We start from the raw sequence: 18161 nt of genomic DNA, 5'->3' as shown, positions 1-18161 counted from the left end.
AGGACATCTACGGGGATTACAAAAACAATTAATGTAACATATACACAAATAACAAACAATACTAAGCCCAATCACGTGGGTGACACTAAAGTCCTATCTAGGTAGAGCACCCTCTAAGGGCAGTAGTAGGTAGCCTAGAATGTAAGGTGGGAACTCTGGTGATGAGTGTTTCCCAAATCTTCGGAAGCTTAATGCAACCGTATTTGTTGAGATTTGGTTGGTTTTTGAGAGCTGCTGCAGCTTCTAAGAAAAGTCTCTCTTTCTTGAATTTGCTGTGGTGGAGCATGGTGGTTTTCTTCCATGATACCCTGTGGGTGGTGTCCAAAACATGGTCAGCCAAGCCTGAATGGCCATAGTTGTGTTTGAAGATGTAAGACTTGTGTTCCTCTAGATGGATGGATGCTGATCTGCCTGTCTGTCCAAAGTACGCCAGCTTACAGGAACAGGGTACTTTGTAAACTCCAGGCAGAGAGAGAGGAGGGAGCTGATCTTTCGTAGAACGGATAAGGGTAGCAAGTTTTCGGTGTGGCTTATATGCTGTGTGTAGGTTGTACTGTTTTAGTATCTTGGCTATTTTTTCAAAAAATTTATTATCACATAATATTAGTTTTATTATGTGATAATAAAACTAATATTTTACCTCATATTTGATAGCTGAGAGATAAGGACTAAATATCATTCAGATCCTGTATTCCACTTTTTGGACCAGTGTTCTTTGTCATACACAGTGAATTTTCCAGTCAAGACTTGAATTTGTGCCTCACGTCTATGCCTCTGCCAACAACAGTATTCTTGAACACTTGTATCCTAGCCATTTTGAGGCACTGGCACATTTTAAACATCACATGTTCCTAATATTAATGGTGAAGAAAATGAACAATTTTCTGTTTCAACACCAGCAGTCGTCTTCATAACAATAATAACTGAAATAAAATCCTTGCTACATTATTCCATGTGGGCAAGCATCAATTAGGTCACCATGATAGTACTATGTGAAAAGCTAACATTAATATCAACATTCTCAAAATTTCCATCTTCTCTCAGAACTCCGGTAATGTCAGATCCTATATTTTGGTTTCCTGTGTCACTTTTAACTGTATCAGTCAGCCTAGACCTCGATCTTCCTTTGGGTCACTATACATAATAAATAACGGAAAAACTCACGTAGAAATATTATTTAATAGTATAATTTTCGCCTGTGTGTCACAGGCATCTTCAGTGCAATTAGGCACAAAAATTAAACACTAACTGACAATTCCAAAAAACGCCACCTAAGTAGCTGGTGTAAGATAACTAAAAAGGTCAATAACTTTCCTAAAAAAAAAAAAAAAAAAAAAAAAAAAATTTAATACAATAAAAAGTTAGGAAAGATTAGCTGATTTGTAAAGTACTATCTCCCATAAAGGGGATAGACGTAAGCCGTCGGATCTGTTTAAGTTAGGAGAATGAAGTAGAGTTTCATATGCTTCTTTATAAAGGCGTTCCATGAGAAACTGACTTTTGTGAAGAACTCTTGTCTTTCTCCAATGAACTCTGTGTCTAGTGAAGATGGCATGTTCTGCAAGTCCAGACTTTTCAGGTTTAAAGTATTCAATATAAGTATTGAATACTTTCGACCGTTTAGAAAAATCTCCACCTTTCTCACTTCTCCAAAGGACAAGCTTCCACATCTTAATCATCCAGGTGTCTACCAGATTCCGTGCTCTTGTGGATTATGTTATTTCGGACAAACGGGAAGATCTGCCTCCATTCGGCTAGAAGAACACCAATCTGACTGGTTATTTTTCTTTTAAAAATAAGTTGTATCAACAAATTGAAGGAACAGCAATGGGTAATCCTCTCTCTCCTGCTATCTCCAATTTCTTTATGGAACATTTTGAACAACGTATCTTTGACAATATTTCTCCCAGACCTACTCATTGGTTCAGATATGTCGATGACATTTTTGCTGTATGGAATGGCTCTTCTGATGAACTTCAACAATTTCTCAATAAGTTAAACGCATTTCATCCTAGGATCAAGTTTACCCTAGAAGTAGAATCAAATAAGCAGTTAGCCTTTTTAGATCTTCTAATTCTTCGCCAACCAGATGGTAACCTACATTTCTCAGTTTATAGAAAGAAGACTCATACAGGCCATTATATCCATGCGGAATCTCATCACCATCCCAGTCAAAAGGCAGGAACTATTAAAACACTGGTTCATCGGGCCCACTCCTTTTGTTCTACAGACAATCTTTTACAGAAAGAAATACGATATATAACTTCTTCCTTTCTATCTAATGGCTATAAGAATTGCTCCATTAAAAGAACTTTGAGTAGATTTAATATGTCTCCCTCTTCAAACACAGAGGAAATAACGCGCATTACCATCCCTTATATACAAGGCATCAGTGAACGTATAGCAAAAATTTTAAAACCACTGAATATTTTTATTGCCTTTCGACCGTTTAGAAAAATCTCCACCTTTCTCACTTCTCCAAAGGACAAGCTTCCACATCTTAATCATCCAGGTGTCTACCAGATTCCGTGCTCTTGTGGATTATGTTATTTCGGACAAACGGGAAGATCTGCCTCCATTCGGCTAGAAGAACACCAATCTTATATTGAATACTTTAAACCTGAAAAGTCTGGACTTGCAGAACATGCCATCTTCACTAGACACAGAGTTCATTGGAGAAAGACAAGAGTTCTTCACAAAAGTCAGTTTCTCATGGAACGCCTTTATAAAGAAGCATGTGAAACTCTACTTCATTCTCCTAACTTAAACAGATCCGACGGCTTACGTCTATCCCCTTTATGGGAGATAGTACTTTACAAATCAGCTAATCTTTCCTAACTTTTTATTGTATTAAATTTTTTTTTTTTTTTTTTTTTTTTTTAGGAAAGTTATTGACCTTTTTAGTTATCTTACACCAGCTACTTAGGTGGCGTTTTTTGGAATTGTCAGTTAGTGTTTAATTTTTGTGCCTAATTGTACTGAAGATGCCTGTGACACACAGGCGAAAATTATACTATTAAATAATATTTCTACGTGAGTTTTTCCGTTATTTATTATGTATAGTTATGTCTACTCACGGTTTACCTCTTTTAAAACTTCTTCCTTTGGGTCTTTTTTCCTATTATCCTTTCCTGTCCACAGGACAAGAAAGATTAGTTAAATGACCATACCACTATAGATAGCCATGTCCCTCAATGCTAACAATATGAAGTTCTTTCCTAATATCACTGTTTTTAATATGATGCTAACATTGATGTCATCTGTTCACTTTACTGATTTTTCTCAGAACACTTATATCCTGTAGTCTCTCTAGTTTTGGATCAACTGTTTTATTTCTAACTCGGCTCTCAGATTCAGTTTACTGTTTGATGGATAATTTTCTTATTCTGTGTGAATTTATTCACTTGGCTCCCAATATTCTGTTGTCTTTTCATATTTAATTTGGTTTCTTCATTAAAATTGTGCCTCAAACCTGAAATATTTTACTTGTTCTATATTTTTTTTTTCATTCAAGATACTGCTCAAGATTTTGATATTCCTGCCTATTTTCATACGTTTACCAAATGTATTTCAGAGAATAGCATCATCTGCATAAAAAAGCTCAAATTAATATCTTCAATTTTGATATACAGGTAGTTTTTGTCTTTATGAATTAATTGGTTCCTGGAAGCCATTCGTAAATCGAGAATTCGTAAAGCAGAAGTTTATTTGCCTTAGAAATAATGCTATAAGAGAGAGTTACGTTCGCAAGAAGGAATATATAAAATAGAAAATGAGTATTGAATGATGAAAAAAAAAAAAAAAAAAAGACTGCTGGCCAAAGATTTACATATTTAAAAAATAACAAGAAAAATTTTAAATGAAAAAAATTCTTGAAAAACTAATTAGCTCAACTTGGTGAATCGGAAGCCGTCGAGGTAGTAGGAAATATATAGGAAGCTTCGGTATTTTTTTTTTTGCAAAGAAGCCCTCAAGTGTCATCTGCTTCATTGACTTCTTTTCATTTAAAATAGCTTGATAGCAAGCAGAAGCATTATCGTTCAAAGTCTGAATCTTGTGATTCAAAGATTGCTTGAGCTTTTTTCAAGAAGTTTAAATGCTTCTTCTAAGCCTTTTAAAGTGAAAACCCAAGTTAGAGCTTCATTTTCTTTATTTTTTTTGTCTTTTTTTTCTTCTTCATTTCTTTCTTGTTCCTCTAATTCAAGAAGATCGTTGGGTGAAGAATTCCATTGAAGCAGCTCATTAACATCACCTTCTGAAACTTCCATTTGAATCTGGTTAGCCATACCTAAAGATCACTTGAGTTTCAGAATTCACAATCTTTGTTGGGTCTTCAAAGCCTTCGAAATCATCATTAAACTGAGGACTAAGTTTATGCCATATTCCTTTCATATAGTTCTATTGGAAACTTTATCCCAGGCGCTCTGCATTACCCAAATTGCGTCTAAGATGTTGAATCGCTTCCAAAACTCTTTGACAGAAAAGTTTCCATCTTTATCGGTTGCTTCTATTAGCATTTAGAATTTAAAATAAAAAATTCGTAAAGCAGGAATTTGTAAAGTGAGAACTACCTGTATATCAATTTAATGCCACATTTGTTGTATACCTTTTTTCAAATCCTTGTTATATTCCCATGATTTCTCAGTAGTTTATCTTAAAGTGAAAATCTGTTCCTAACAACTTTTGTTTGGCTTGCTTATCTCTAAGTTTCTCTTCCATAAATCTATCCTAGAACTCAGTAGAAAAATTCCTCTGTAATTCTCATATTTTCTTTTATTTCTCTTCTTTTTGTGGTTATTGTAAAAGCTATATTCCGGTCATCCAGAATTTAACCTTCTGCCTTTTGAATTATGCAGTGCAGCCACTGTAAAACTTAACTCCATGTTGGAGCATTTCAGATTTCTGATGACTTTTCTACTACAGTTTTTGTCATTGCCAATAATCTTTCAAAGTTAATTACCCCAGATATCCAGAATATCTACCTTCGGCTATCATATTGCCTTTATCATCTCTGATTCTTTTACAATCTTTTTACATTTCTATGTTTATTCAGTAGCCTCCAGAACATTTTATGTGTGAGAGGTCTTTTGTGGGTGTCACGACTATGAATGAGTTCAAAGCGAAGTATGATAGATATGTGTGAATGTTGGATAGTGCTTGATATAATGTTCAGGGCCTCCCTCGTTGAAGCTGAGGACTTCATGAATTTGTGCATATAATAATGTATCCTGTACTCAACACACCTCTAAAGTAAATGTCACACATTACTTAATAGGTAGTCTATGGAAATTTTTGCCAGCTGAATTAGTCAGTAGACCAAAATGCTTTCAAAAGTATTTTGGAAAGAACTCTGAATACTGCCTGAAAAAACAGAAAAGAAGTAATTGATCAAATTAGAGACCACAAATATTCTTTTGGAAGAATACCAGTTTAAAAAGGATTTCTGTGAGTGTATTTGTAAACACTGCATGAAAGATTTGTTAGACTAGCATAGTATCTTGATACTTGATAGTATGCTTCAGGAAATGTTTAGCCAACTCTTACTCTAGTTACCAGAATGTCTCAGATTCAGTTTAGCAGCCTAAATTCTATTACAATAGAAGTATTCCTTTGATGGTTGCTAAAGTACAAGCTGACTGTGTGATAATGAGATACCAGCACAAGCAGCTGGGTTAGTACTAATTTCTATTAGTTTTACATTTATGAAGTTCTTAGCTCTGTTGTAAGTAAGAATTTTAATACTGAAGTTATTCACATTTTTGTTAATATAATTTTAGATGCTTCGTGAAGGTAAAAACAAAATTTCTCCTCAATCTTCACTAGAGAATGAATTGAAACCTATAAATTGTCTACAGAAAGAATCCAATGATTCAAAACAAGATGATGGTGAAGATTATAATCTTGTTCCTGAATTTCACCAGTCTTTTAGTGATTCAATACAAACAATACTGGAAAATGCTACTCAATATGTTGAGCCAACAGGTAATAATATCTCATTTAAAATGTTTCTGAATAAGTTAATTCTGATTAATACTTTTTAATAATTATGTTTAATAAATGTAAATGAGTTTTAATTCTCATCACATGACATGAATACAACACAAAAAAAAATTGTTTTACTTTTTTTCTTGAGCATTTATAATATACTTGAAATACATGTAGTCAGAATTGACATAGCTAACTTTTGAACTTTTCTGTACATACACATATTTTATAGATCTGAAAGTCAGTAGTAGGTAGTGTGTTTGATTTCCTATTATACAAGGGCAGTCTGAAAAGTTCTTGGCCTAACAATGAAAAAACGAATTTATAATTTCAAAATTATTTTTATTTTTCAACATAATCTCCCTTGAGACTAATACATTTATTCCAGTGATGCTCCAGTGCCATTATCCCGTCCCTGTAGTGCTTCTCGGTAAGATCTGCAAAATACCCCTCTATAGCTGCAATCACTTCTTGATTTGAAGAAAAACGCTGACCAGCAAGGAAGAATTTTAGTTTTGGGAAGAGATAGAAGTCAGAGGGAGCGAAATCTGTGAGGAATAGGGTGGATGTTCCAGCAATTCATAGTCCAGATCCCTTAATTTTCCCATTGCCAAAACACCTTTGTGGGCAAGTGCATTGTCCTGATGAGAGATGATTTTTTCCTTCTGCAAACAGGTCTTTTCTCACGAATTTTTTCGCCTAGTCTGGTTAAAAGATCGGAATAATATTCCCCGGTTATTGTTTTAGCATTTTCAAGATAATTAATTTTAAAAAAATGCCTTTAGCACCCCAAAACACCAATGCCATGACCTTTTCTGCTGTTGGAACTGATTTTGTCTTCTTTGGCGTTGAACAACCAGCTTCTGTCCACTGTTTTGACTGCTATTTGGATCCTGTGTAACGGTGAATCCAAGTCTTATCCATAGTAATAAATCAATGCACAAAATCAGTTTTATTCTTGTTAAAACGTTTCAAGCACTGTTCAGATTTTCATGCGAGTTCATTTTTGATCTGCTGTGAGCAAGCATGTCACCCATCTTGCACAAAGCTTTTTCAATTGCTGAGACTATAGGCATTTCAAAAGAAATGCCTGTAATCTCAACAATTTCATGCATTTGATCAATGATTTCTGGTGTTGTTACACTTTTTGGACATCCTTCGTGTGGATCACCTTCAAGGCTGGTATGGCCTCATTTAAACTCGGCAGCCCATTTCTTAATTGTCAAAAATGAAGGAGAAGAGTGCCCATAAAATTTTATGAATTTCTTTTGGCATTAAACCTTCTTTTACAAAGAATTTTATAATGCATGATACTCAGTTTCCTGGGGCAGAGCTGACTACTACCGGGTGCGTCCCCAGGTGGCAGATCGGGGAACAGCCTTCAGATATGGAGGCTAGCTGCGATATAAGCAGAGCAATCTGGCGAATAAGCAGCCGTGGACCAACAGCCACTGAGCTATCAGGGCATGGGGGAGCAGAAGTGGCAACTCTGTTTCACTTGAAACCTCACAAAGCCCAATGACCTCGGTGACATGGTGAGTAGTGCCGCCATTAAATAAGCACCTGCTGGGGTCACTGCCCCTGACACAAGGTTGAAGCCAAATGATGACGGAAAAGCTTGTGATCAGAGATTTGCAGATGGCAATATGATTATATTGTGTACGTCTGTAATACTGAAGAGCAGAAAGCAAACGGAGAAACTACTGCTCTACCTTATCTCCAGAACAATGACGAGCAAACCCTTACAATTGGCCCCAAGTTCCCGGCGTCCCTTAAATGGGACAGGGGTGTGAAGAATCTCCAGGCTCAAAATGGTGTCCACTTTTAAAATTGCAACTTGGAATGTCAGAACTCTGTATGAAGCTGGCAAATTAAGAAATGCCACAAGAGAAATGAAGAGGCTGGGCATCCGGATTTTGGGAATTTGCTAGACAAGATGGCCAGGATCTGGAAAGTGTCAACAAGATAATACGACAATGTATTACTCTCTGGGAATGATGAGAACAAACATTGACATGGTGTAGCTGTAATAGTAGATGAAGAAATCAATAAATCAGTAATAAATTGGATTCCATTTTCTGAAAGGATAATGCTGTTACAACTTAAGGGAAACCCCGTTAACATAAATATCATCCAAGCTTATGCACCCACAGCTGACAAAAGTGAAGATGTTGAAGAGTTTTATGAACACCTAAAAGAGATTAAAAACCTAACAAAGAAACATGATATAAACATAGTGATGGGTGACTTCAATGCAAAAGTGGGAAGAGGGGGGTGATGGAGAAATTGTTGGCGAACATGGCTTAGGCACCAGAAATGACAGAGGAGATCGCCTAGTCCAGTTCTGTCAGGAAGAAGATCTAACAATAGCAAATACCTGGTTTAAACTTCCACCCAGAAGACTGTACACTTGGAAATCGCCTCAAGATAACCAACATAACATTGTCAGAAATCAAATTGATTATATACTGATAAATAAAAGATTCCACAGTAGTATAAAGAGTGCAAAGACTTATCCTGGAGCAAATATCTCATCAGACCACAATCCCATAGTTGCAGAAGTACGTCTTAGATTAAAATCAGCTAAAAAATCACAAAAGAAGAAAAAGAAAATTGATGTAGAAAAACTGAAAGACCCGAACATAAATAAAAGTGCCAAGACACAGCTTAGCCTGCGATTACAACAGATTAACATAGAAGAAAATAAAAGTGTGGAATCTCTTTGGAATAGCTTAAAGAATGCCATTGTAACAACAAGTATTGAAGAAGTAGGTTATGTGAATAATATAAAACAACAGGAATGGATGACAGATGAGATTCTTTCTTTTATTGATACAAGAAGAATGTACAAAAACAAAGACCTTGCCAGGTATACAGAAACACATAACATCATCAAGAAAAAAATAAAAGAAGCCAAGGAAAATTGGATGAAAAATTTATGTACTGAAATTGAACTGCTTCAGAAGAAACATGATAATTTCAATCTGTATAAGAAAATCAACGAAATTTCTGGAAAACTGAGGAAAAAGCAAATAGTGTCTCTAAGAGATGAAAATGGAAAAATAGTTCTAGAAGAAGAGAATAAAGCACAGATTTGGATAAAATATGTAACAGAACTTTTCAATGATACTAGACAGAAGCCTATAAATATAAAAGATAACATTCAAGGACCAGCAATCATGAAATGCGAAATAGAGAATGCTATACGAACAAGTAAAACAGGAAAAGCCAGTGGACCAGATAGTGTGCAAACAGAATTTTTAAAATTAATAGAAGTAGATAACATCAAACTTCTTGAAAAACTATTTAATAAAATATGTGATGAAATATCTGATGAATTTCCATCAGATTGGCTCAAATCTACATTTATCACTGTCCCAAAGAAACCCAAAGCGAATTCCTGTGGTGACTTCCGACTTATTAGTCTAATGAGCCAAACATTAAAAATATTTTTGAAAGTAATTCAGAATCGTATTTATAGAAAAAGTGAAGAAACTCTAAGTGAAACACAATTTGGCTTTCGGAATGGTTTTGGTACTAGAGAGGCCCTTTTCTGTACCCAAATATTGATACAAAAATGCATAGAAAAACAGAAATCTGTCTTTATGTGTTTCATAAATTTTGAAAAAGCATTCGACAAAGTCAGACACACTAACTTAATAGAAGTCCTTCAACAAATAAGGCTAGACGAACAAGACATAAGACTAATAACAAATCTGTATTGGAATCAGTCAGCTACCGTTCAATTAGACAACATTACCACCAGTGATATTAACATCAAAAGAGGAGTGAGACAAGGATGTGTGCTCTCACCACTCCTGTTCAACATATATGCAGAGGTAATCTTTAAAAAAGCATTGGAAGAATGTCCAGAGGGAATCACAATAAATGGAAAGATTGTTAACCTTCGATATGCAGATGACACCGTGCTAATTGCAGATAATATTATGGATCTCCAAAAACTCATTCACAGAGTATACATAGAAAGCCAAAGAATGGGAATAAATATAAACATCATCATCAAATTCCTGCCATGTACCCTCAAGGGGTGTACAGGATATGACAGTACTACATGAAAAAATTACATCATTACTAACTTCCTATCTACAATTTTCCTCCAAATCAGTCTGTTACTTGTCAAGACTCCAACATTATCAGATCTTATATTTCTATCGTCTAAGGCACTTTGTACCGTATCAATCCACCTATATCTTGGTCTTCCTCTGGGTCATTTTCCTGCCAACCTGGCAGAGAACACTTGTTTTGCTAATCTTTCCTTGCTCATTCTGTTTAAGTGACCATACCACTTGAGATTAGCTCTGCTAACGCATTCCTGGATGCTGACAATGTCAAGTTCTTTCCTAATATCCTCATTTTTAATATGATATTGCCATTGATGCCATCTGTTCACGCCTCTAATCTTTCTCAGGACTCTCATATCTGCGGTCTCTAGTCTTTGGTCAAGTGTTTTACTACTGACCCAGTAGTAAAATTTATTTATTTGACTTCCCAACATATCAGCTTTGCTGATTCTGTTGTCTATTTCTATATTTAATTTACCATCTTCAGTAAAAATCATGCCTAAGTAGCTGAAATGTTTTACTTGTTCCACAGGTTCTCCATTCACAACACAGTTGACATTTTCAATGATTCTACCTATTTTCATTGTCTTTGTCTTTTTATTGCTGACCTTCATACCATATCTATTACAACAGCTATTCAATTTAGTCAGAGAATCTTGCAGACTTGTAGCGGATTTATTTAGAAGTATAACATCATCTGCATAAAGCAAAGAGCTGACATTAACATCTCCAATTTTGATATCATGTTTAATACCACTTTCCTTCATAATGTGATGCATATAGATAATGAATAACAGAGGGGATAATGTACATCCTTGTCTCACACCAGATTTAACATTAAACCATCTTCCTGTACTTCCTTCAATTCTAACTGCTGACTTACAACTCAAATAAAGACTAAGTATTGCTTGATATAATGCCCCATTGACACCATATAACTGCAGCGTATTGAATAGCTTCTCTCTTGGCACCTTGTCATATGCCTTTTCCAAATCGACAATACTTAAATACAGATCTTTGTTATATTCCCATGCTTTCTCGACTATTTGTCGTAAAGTGAAGATCTGATCCTCACAGCCTCTATTTGGCATGAATCCAGCTTGTTCTTCACCAAGCTTTTCTTCCACAATTCTTCTCAACCGTTTCTCAAGTATACTTGCATAGATCTTGCCAGGAACACTCAGTAAGGAAATACCTCTGTAATTCTTACATTCAGTTTTATTTCCCTTTTTATATATGGGTACTATGATAGCTCTACTCCAATCATCGGGAATTCGTCCCTCTGTCCAGTATTTCTGAACTATGCAGTGCAGCCACTGTAAGACTTTTATACCACCATACTTCAGCATTTCTGGTCGAATATCATCTACTCCTGCTGCCTTTCCACATTTCAAGCCTTTGATGGCTTTTTCTACTTCAAGTATGGATATGTATTCCTGACTGCATGCCTGGTCAGTGTTTTTTATCACTGTGCTGTCATCACTGCTTGTTTCATTTAGCAGTTTTTCAAAGTAATTACTCCATACTTCAAGGATATCTTTTTCTCCTATTTTCATGTCACCTTTATCATCTCTAACTCCTTTTACAGCACTCTTTCCTCCATTCCTAAGCTTCTTCAACAACCTCCAGAATATTTTGCCACCTTCTTGATATTTATTTTCTATATTCTTGCCAAAGTCCTCCCATGACTTTTGTTTAGCTAGTTTTACACACTGTTTAGCTTTCTTACATTTGTCTCTGTATTCTGTAAGAGTAAAAGCTGATTTATTTGCCAGGAACTTTTGATATGCTTTCTTCTTTTCCTTCACTGCCTCTTTAACTTCCTGTGTCCACCAGTGAGTTCTGATTTTTTTATCCTTGCACACAACCTCACCACATGCCTCTCTGGCAGAATCAATCAATGTTTTCTTCAGAGTTTGCCACTGAATCTCCAAGATTTGATTTTCCTGTTCTCAAACTCTTTCATTTTCTTTTCAATAATCTTTCTGTATTTTAGTCTACAGTTCACATCTGAGAGCTGCTCAACTTTTATTCGCTTTAAAACTTTCATACATGTTATTCTTTTCAATATGAAATTCAATTTTATCCTGCTCAAGACTAAATAGTGATCACTTCCAATTTCAAATCCTCTGTACACTCTGGTGTCCTGCACCAGGGAGAAAACATCACTATCAACAATAACATAGTCAATGAGACTTTTCTTATTCCTAGCCTCTTCTCTCCATGTGAATTTGTGCACATTTTTATGTTGGAACATGGTGTTAGTAATAACCAGTCCTTGTCCTGAGCAGAAATCCAACAGATATTTGCCATTATTATTAGCTTTGCTCTTTTCTCCAAATTTTCCCAAAATATTTTTGTATGTCTCACAATCATTTCCTACTCTGCTATTTAGATCCCCAACAAGGACCAACTTTTCCTTTTTCATTGTGTCAGTTGCTTTTTCTAAAGCCTCAAAAAATTCTTCCACTTCTACCTTAGTAGAACCTTCTGTGGGACCATAGGCACAAATAAGTCTCATTGTCCAGTTCCCCATTCTCATATTTGCCCACATTACTCTACTTGAGACTGACTGCCATTCAAGAAGATTAGCCTCGTATTTTGTGTTGAATACTATGGCTACTCCTTCTTTTCCTTGATTGTCATTGCCTGAATATAACATTTTTTATTTATTGCTCAGAAAGATCTCACCAGTTTTGGTCTTTTTTGTTTCAGTCACCCCTATTATGTCGATCTGGTACTTATCTAATTCCTCAGCTAGCTCCATTTCTTTGCCATTCAGGCTTCTTATGTTGATAGTACCGATCTTTAACTCTGGTGATGTTGAGTTGGGGTTTGTTTTCAGATTTGTTCCAGTAGCTGACTTTTCGCTGTTCGCCCTGGTTCCCTGGCGAAAACAACGGGGGCCTTGTTTAACCGGGCAACGCCCCAGCCGGCATGAAATTTTGTCATGTTGTACCATCATTTTTTATTTTGGTTTAACCAATAAGAATACAATTTGGTCGGCTAAATCCCAAATTGCCAGCCCATCCTTGTTCGTTCAGTATCAAAGTAGATACCCAACAGGATGCACCACGAGAAGGTGAGGATTGGACATTAGGTCAGAAGCCCTGGTCGGTTCTCCGCATTCCTTTAAAGGCTATGTGGAGGTCTCCTCTCAGTTATACAGCTTTGACCCTTAATATAAACATCAACAAGACAAAATACATGATCATCATCAACCATCCAGCCTCATCAATGAAACTGACACTCAATGGGAAAAATATTGATCAAGTGTCAAGATATAAATATCTTGGTTGCTGGCCTAATGAACGGTGGGATCCAGAAATAGATATAAAGACAAGGATTGAAGTTGCACGGCAGTCCTTCATGAAAATGAGAACACTATTCTGCAGTAAAGACCTAAGCATGGAAGTCAGATGCTGAATGCTGAAATGCTACGTGTGGTCTATTCTGCTCTATGGAGTTGAAACATGCACATTGAAGGCGACAACCATCAAGAAAATCGAAGCCTTTGAGATGTGGCTATACAGAAGAATGCTAAAGATATCATGGACAGAAAAAATTACCAATGAAGATGTCTTAAAATCCATTGGCAAAGCTAAACATCTTGTACAAATAATCATGAAACGAAAAACATCGTATCTTGGCCACATCATGAGAAACAGCAAATACCAACTTCTACAAACTATTTTGATAGAAAGAATTGGTAGCAAAGGAACTAGAGGAAGAAATAGAATATCATGGTTTGACAACATCAAGACATGGACAGGAAAGAGCAGTGCACAACTGCTCAGATTAGCACAAGAGTGCAGTTTGTTCGCCAAGATGGTCGCTGACCTTCGATAGAAGATAGCACAATAATAAGAAGAAGATACTCAGTTTTATCCAGTTCAAGGGATACAGCCACTTTTGCTTCATACAGCTGTATAAAACAAACTACTTGATAAAATGACTTGCAGTTTCACATAGATGCTTATGACAGATCTACCAACTTAGAAAAAAAAAAAAATATTGCCGATAGTGTTGCCATCTATGGTCGAGGCTGAGAACTTTTCAGATCAACCTCATATATTATATTTTGGAACTGTTCTGAGCTTTTTCCCTGCATAAATTTCCTAATAGACAAATTGAAATGCAGCTTAACAGGAATGTTCTGTATATCCAAGTGCATAATCATAATTATAATGTCCTGAGAAAGACCTAATAAAGATGTGGTATTGCATATCAGAAAAAGTGTATACCAGTTCAGTCATGCATTCAGTTTCTATTTGGATGAAGAATTTGAGACACTGTCAATTTGAGTAGAGAAAGAAGTGATTATATTATGGGCTGGTTACTTAATGAAATAGGAAAAAGTTGAATATGTGGAGGATTTTAATATGGGAGGTATTAAGTGGGTAAATGAAATTGCTTATAACAATCATCCAAGTTTTAGAGCAACTTTGGGATAGGCAGCCTCATGTAGAGAGAATATGATCTAGGATTGTGTGCTGATATCAGATGAATTAATAATAGATCACATTAATTACTTAATGATCTTATATAATAGTGATTATTTTACCTTTGCAGAGAGGAAAATGATAATTAGGAAACATAAAAGGGATGAAATTGCAAAACAATTTTAGAATAGGATTAGAGAAGTATTAACTGTGATAGGCATTGTACAATGAAAGTGACAGTAATGCATGGGTGTTACCTGTTTGGGATTAGTACCAGTAATGCAGAATGGATAAAAGTGAAAAACATAGTACATAATTTAATATTTAAATTTAAATTTATCATATAAAGTACATTTCTTAGCTGGTGTGTTTGGTTTTCAACCTACCTCATTAAACGTTTTTCCATTTCAACAGTAAGATTGTCACTTTTATAGATAACTGTAATATTGACTAATGTACCACTTTTCACTTCACTTAAAACTTTATCTTTGTTTTTAACAACTGTAACAAGTAGTGTGAGGTGAGTCTAGCCTGTCTCCTCTCTGTGTATGTGATATATCATAGTCACTAAATTTAATAATTTTAATCTTAGCATGTAATGTAATAGGCTTATACATTGTCTTCTTTTCACTGGAGCAACAGCACCCTTACTTTGAATTTTATTTGTGGTTATTAACAACGATGAAATAAAATAATCGTTACAAACAGTTTATAATTAACAGTAAACCATCAGAACACAGAGATATAGTGAATAATCATCATCATCATGCGTATCAAGGATTTAGGCCTAGCATGGCCTGTTCCGTCCTTAGAAGTCATCATTTAAGAGGATGTCCTGGTTTTCTTTTTCCTAATGGCTTGTACTTTATGGCTTGTTTGGTAATCTTTGTTATCATTCTTTGATTTGTTCCATTCCATTTATGTTTATTTTTTTTCTATTAGAGGTTCTTGGTTTAATTCTTTCATAATTTCTTTGTTTCTTTTGTGTTCTGATCTTACCAGGAACTGAGTGTTCCTGGCAAGATCTATGCCAGTATACTTGAGAAACGGTTGAGAAGAATTGTGGAAGAAAAGCTTGGTGAAGAACAAGCTGGATTCAGACCAAATAGAGGCTGTCAGGATCAGATCTTCACTTTACGACAATTAGTTGAGAAAGCATGGGAATATAACAATGATCTATATTTATGTTTTGTAGATCTGGAAAATGCATATGACAAGGTGCCAAGAGAGAAGCTATTCAATACGCTACAGTTATATGGTGTCAATGGGGCATTATATCAAGCAATACTTAGTCTTTATTTGAGTTGTAAATCAGCAGTTAGAATTGATGGAAGTACAGGAAGATGGTTTAATGTTAAATCTGGTGTGAGATAAGGATGTACATTATCCCTTATCTATATAGATCACATTATGAAGGAAAGTGGTATTAAACGTGATATAAGTATTGGAGATTTAATGTCAGCTCTTTGCTTTAGGCTGACGATGTTATACTTCTAAATAAATCTGCTACAAGTTTGCAAGATTCCCTGACTAAATTGAATAACTATTGTAATAGATATGGTATGAAGGTCAGCTTTAAAAAGACAATCAAAATAAGTAGAATTGTTGAAAGCGTCGACTGCGTTTTGAACGGGGCACATGTGGAACAAGTGAAACATTTCAGCTACTTAGGCACGATTTTTACTGAAGATGGTAAATTAAATATGGAAATAGACAACAGAATCAACAAAGCTGGTATGGTAGGAAGTCAGTTGAATAAATTCATATGGAATAAGAGAGAAATTAGTCAGAACACTAAATTAGCTGTATACAAGACAGTGTTCAAACCAGTTTTAACTTATGGATCTGAGAGCTGGGTCAGAAGTAAAACACTTGACCAAAGACTAGAGACCACAGATATGAGAATCCTGAGAAAGATTAGAGGCGTGAACAGATGGCATCAATGGCAATATCATATTAAAAATGAGGATATTGGAAGAACTTGACATTGTCAGCATCCAGGAATGCGCTAGCAGAGCTAATCTCAGGTGGTATGGTCGCTTAAACAGAATGGGCGAAGAAAGATTAGCAAAACAAGTGTTCTCTGCCAGGTTGGCAGCAAAACGACCCAGAGGAAGACCAAGATATAGGTGGAATGATATGGTACAAAGTGCCTTAGACGATAGAAATATAACATCTGATAATGTTGAAGTCTTGACAAGTAACAGACTGATTTGGAGGAAAATTGTAGATAGGAAGTTAGTAACGATGTAAATCTTTCATGTAGTACTATCATATCCTGTACACTCCTTGAGGGTACATGTCTGGAATTTGATGATGATGATAAACTGAGTTCATGAATACTGCACATCAGTTGCAAAAACTGTTGTATGGGTGAATAGAGCATTGTATAAATGGGCATTCATCATGACTGAAAAGCATTGTAAGGCAAGGTATTACTATAGATAAGGTAAGAAGAATTTATTAGAAATGCTCTGTCCAGTATCCTTTATATGAATAATAGTTAAACTTTCACAGGTAAATAATTAAGCAGGGCATAACATGGCAAACCCATTCACTTTTTATAAAGAAATCACAAGATAAATTGATCATTGCATAATCACTGTGACATAATTCATTTGTTTTTCAGTAAAGCATTTCATAGTTTTCCTTATAAGAACCTACTAATTAGATGTGCCAAATAGGTGTGGTGATGATGATCAATTTCTCATCATAATTTAATGATGAATAGATAAACAGGTAAATAGTATTTGAAGGAGAGTCAAGAACCGGGTGGATAGAAGAAAATAGTATTTGGTGTTAAGGATCTTGCTGTTTATATTTATAAATGATTGAGATTGAAATCTTAAACGTAAACACTTAATGTGCTTACTTTTAATATTCCAACCAATGACCAAGGGAAGTGGCTTTAAATTCGCAGTGCACAAATGCAAGCATATTTGATTTAAAAAAAAAAAAAGTAGCGTTCAATAATGTTGATTAGAATGAATACAAAGATTTGGATGTTTTGGTTGTCATTAGTAGAACAATTATTAAAGCACTTTTATTTCCTCTTTTTAGCCTAAAGTTTTTAGATATAAAAAAAAAAATTAGATAAAAAATTTAGCTTTAAGTTTTTATTGGATTATTCTTTCTTTCTTTCATGGTTATATAGTGGTCAGCATTTATTGTGTGGAAATTATGAAGACAGACATCAGTAGAGCAGTTACTATATTTAATGATAAAATAACTCAGTCTCAACCTTCATATCACAGTCATCATCAGGAATAAACATATATGCACTAAAACACAATCTACGTTACTACAATACGTCATAGTAAACTATAGCAAAATTACTTTGTTAACTGTTTACCCATCAGCAGATTCTGAAGAATTAGTACTAGGTTATAAGCTAAACCTTTATAAAGAATAGCTACATCCTTCACAATAATGCTTTACAAAAGATAGATAGATAGAGAGAGAGAGAGATTATCATAAGGCCATACCATACATTAGGGAAATATATGAAAAATTATACCTCTACAAAAATACAGTATTAAGGTGCATTCAAACCACTCACAAAATTAAAAAGCCTGCTCAGCTCCTCTAAAGATCCTCTTCCCCATTTTGCACACCCAAAGGTATACAGAATCCAGTGTGCCCGTAATTTACT

General features: G+C 35.1%; 1 protein-coding gene across 1 annotated transcript in view; it reads left to right on the top strand.

Moving 5' to 3' along the window:
* Window positions 1–17574, top strand: part of LOC150107787 (E3 ubiquitin-protein ligase RNF10) — a 280258-nt gene extending 262684 nt beyond the window's left edge. The window contains exons 17-18 of the mRNA XM_090392188.1: window positions 5778–5982; window positions 17570–17574. Of these exons, the coding sequence (XP_090248314.1) occupies window positions 5778–5982; window positions 17570–17574 (210 nt within the window). The remainder of the gene's footprint in view (window positions 1–5777; window positions 5983–17569) is intronic.
* The last annotated feature ends 587 nt before the right edge of the window (window positions 17575–18161 follow it).

This window comes from Typopeltis vanoorti, chromosome 4, assembly GCF_054136105.1.
Source record: "Typopeltis vanoorti isolate ZY-2024b chromosome 4, IOZ_Tvanoo_1.0, whole genome shotgun sequence".
Classification (NCBI taxonomy): Eukaryota; Metazoa; Arthropoda; class Arachnida; order Uropygi; family Thelyphonidae; genus Typopeltis; species Typopeltis vanoorti.
This window is presented reverse-complemented; position numbering and strand designations above follow the sequence as displayed.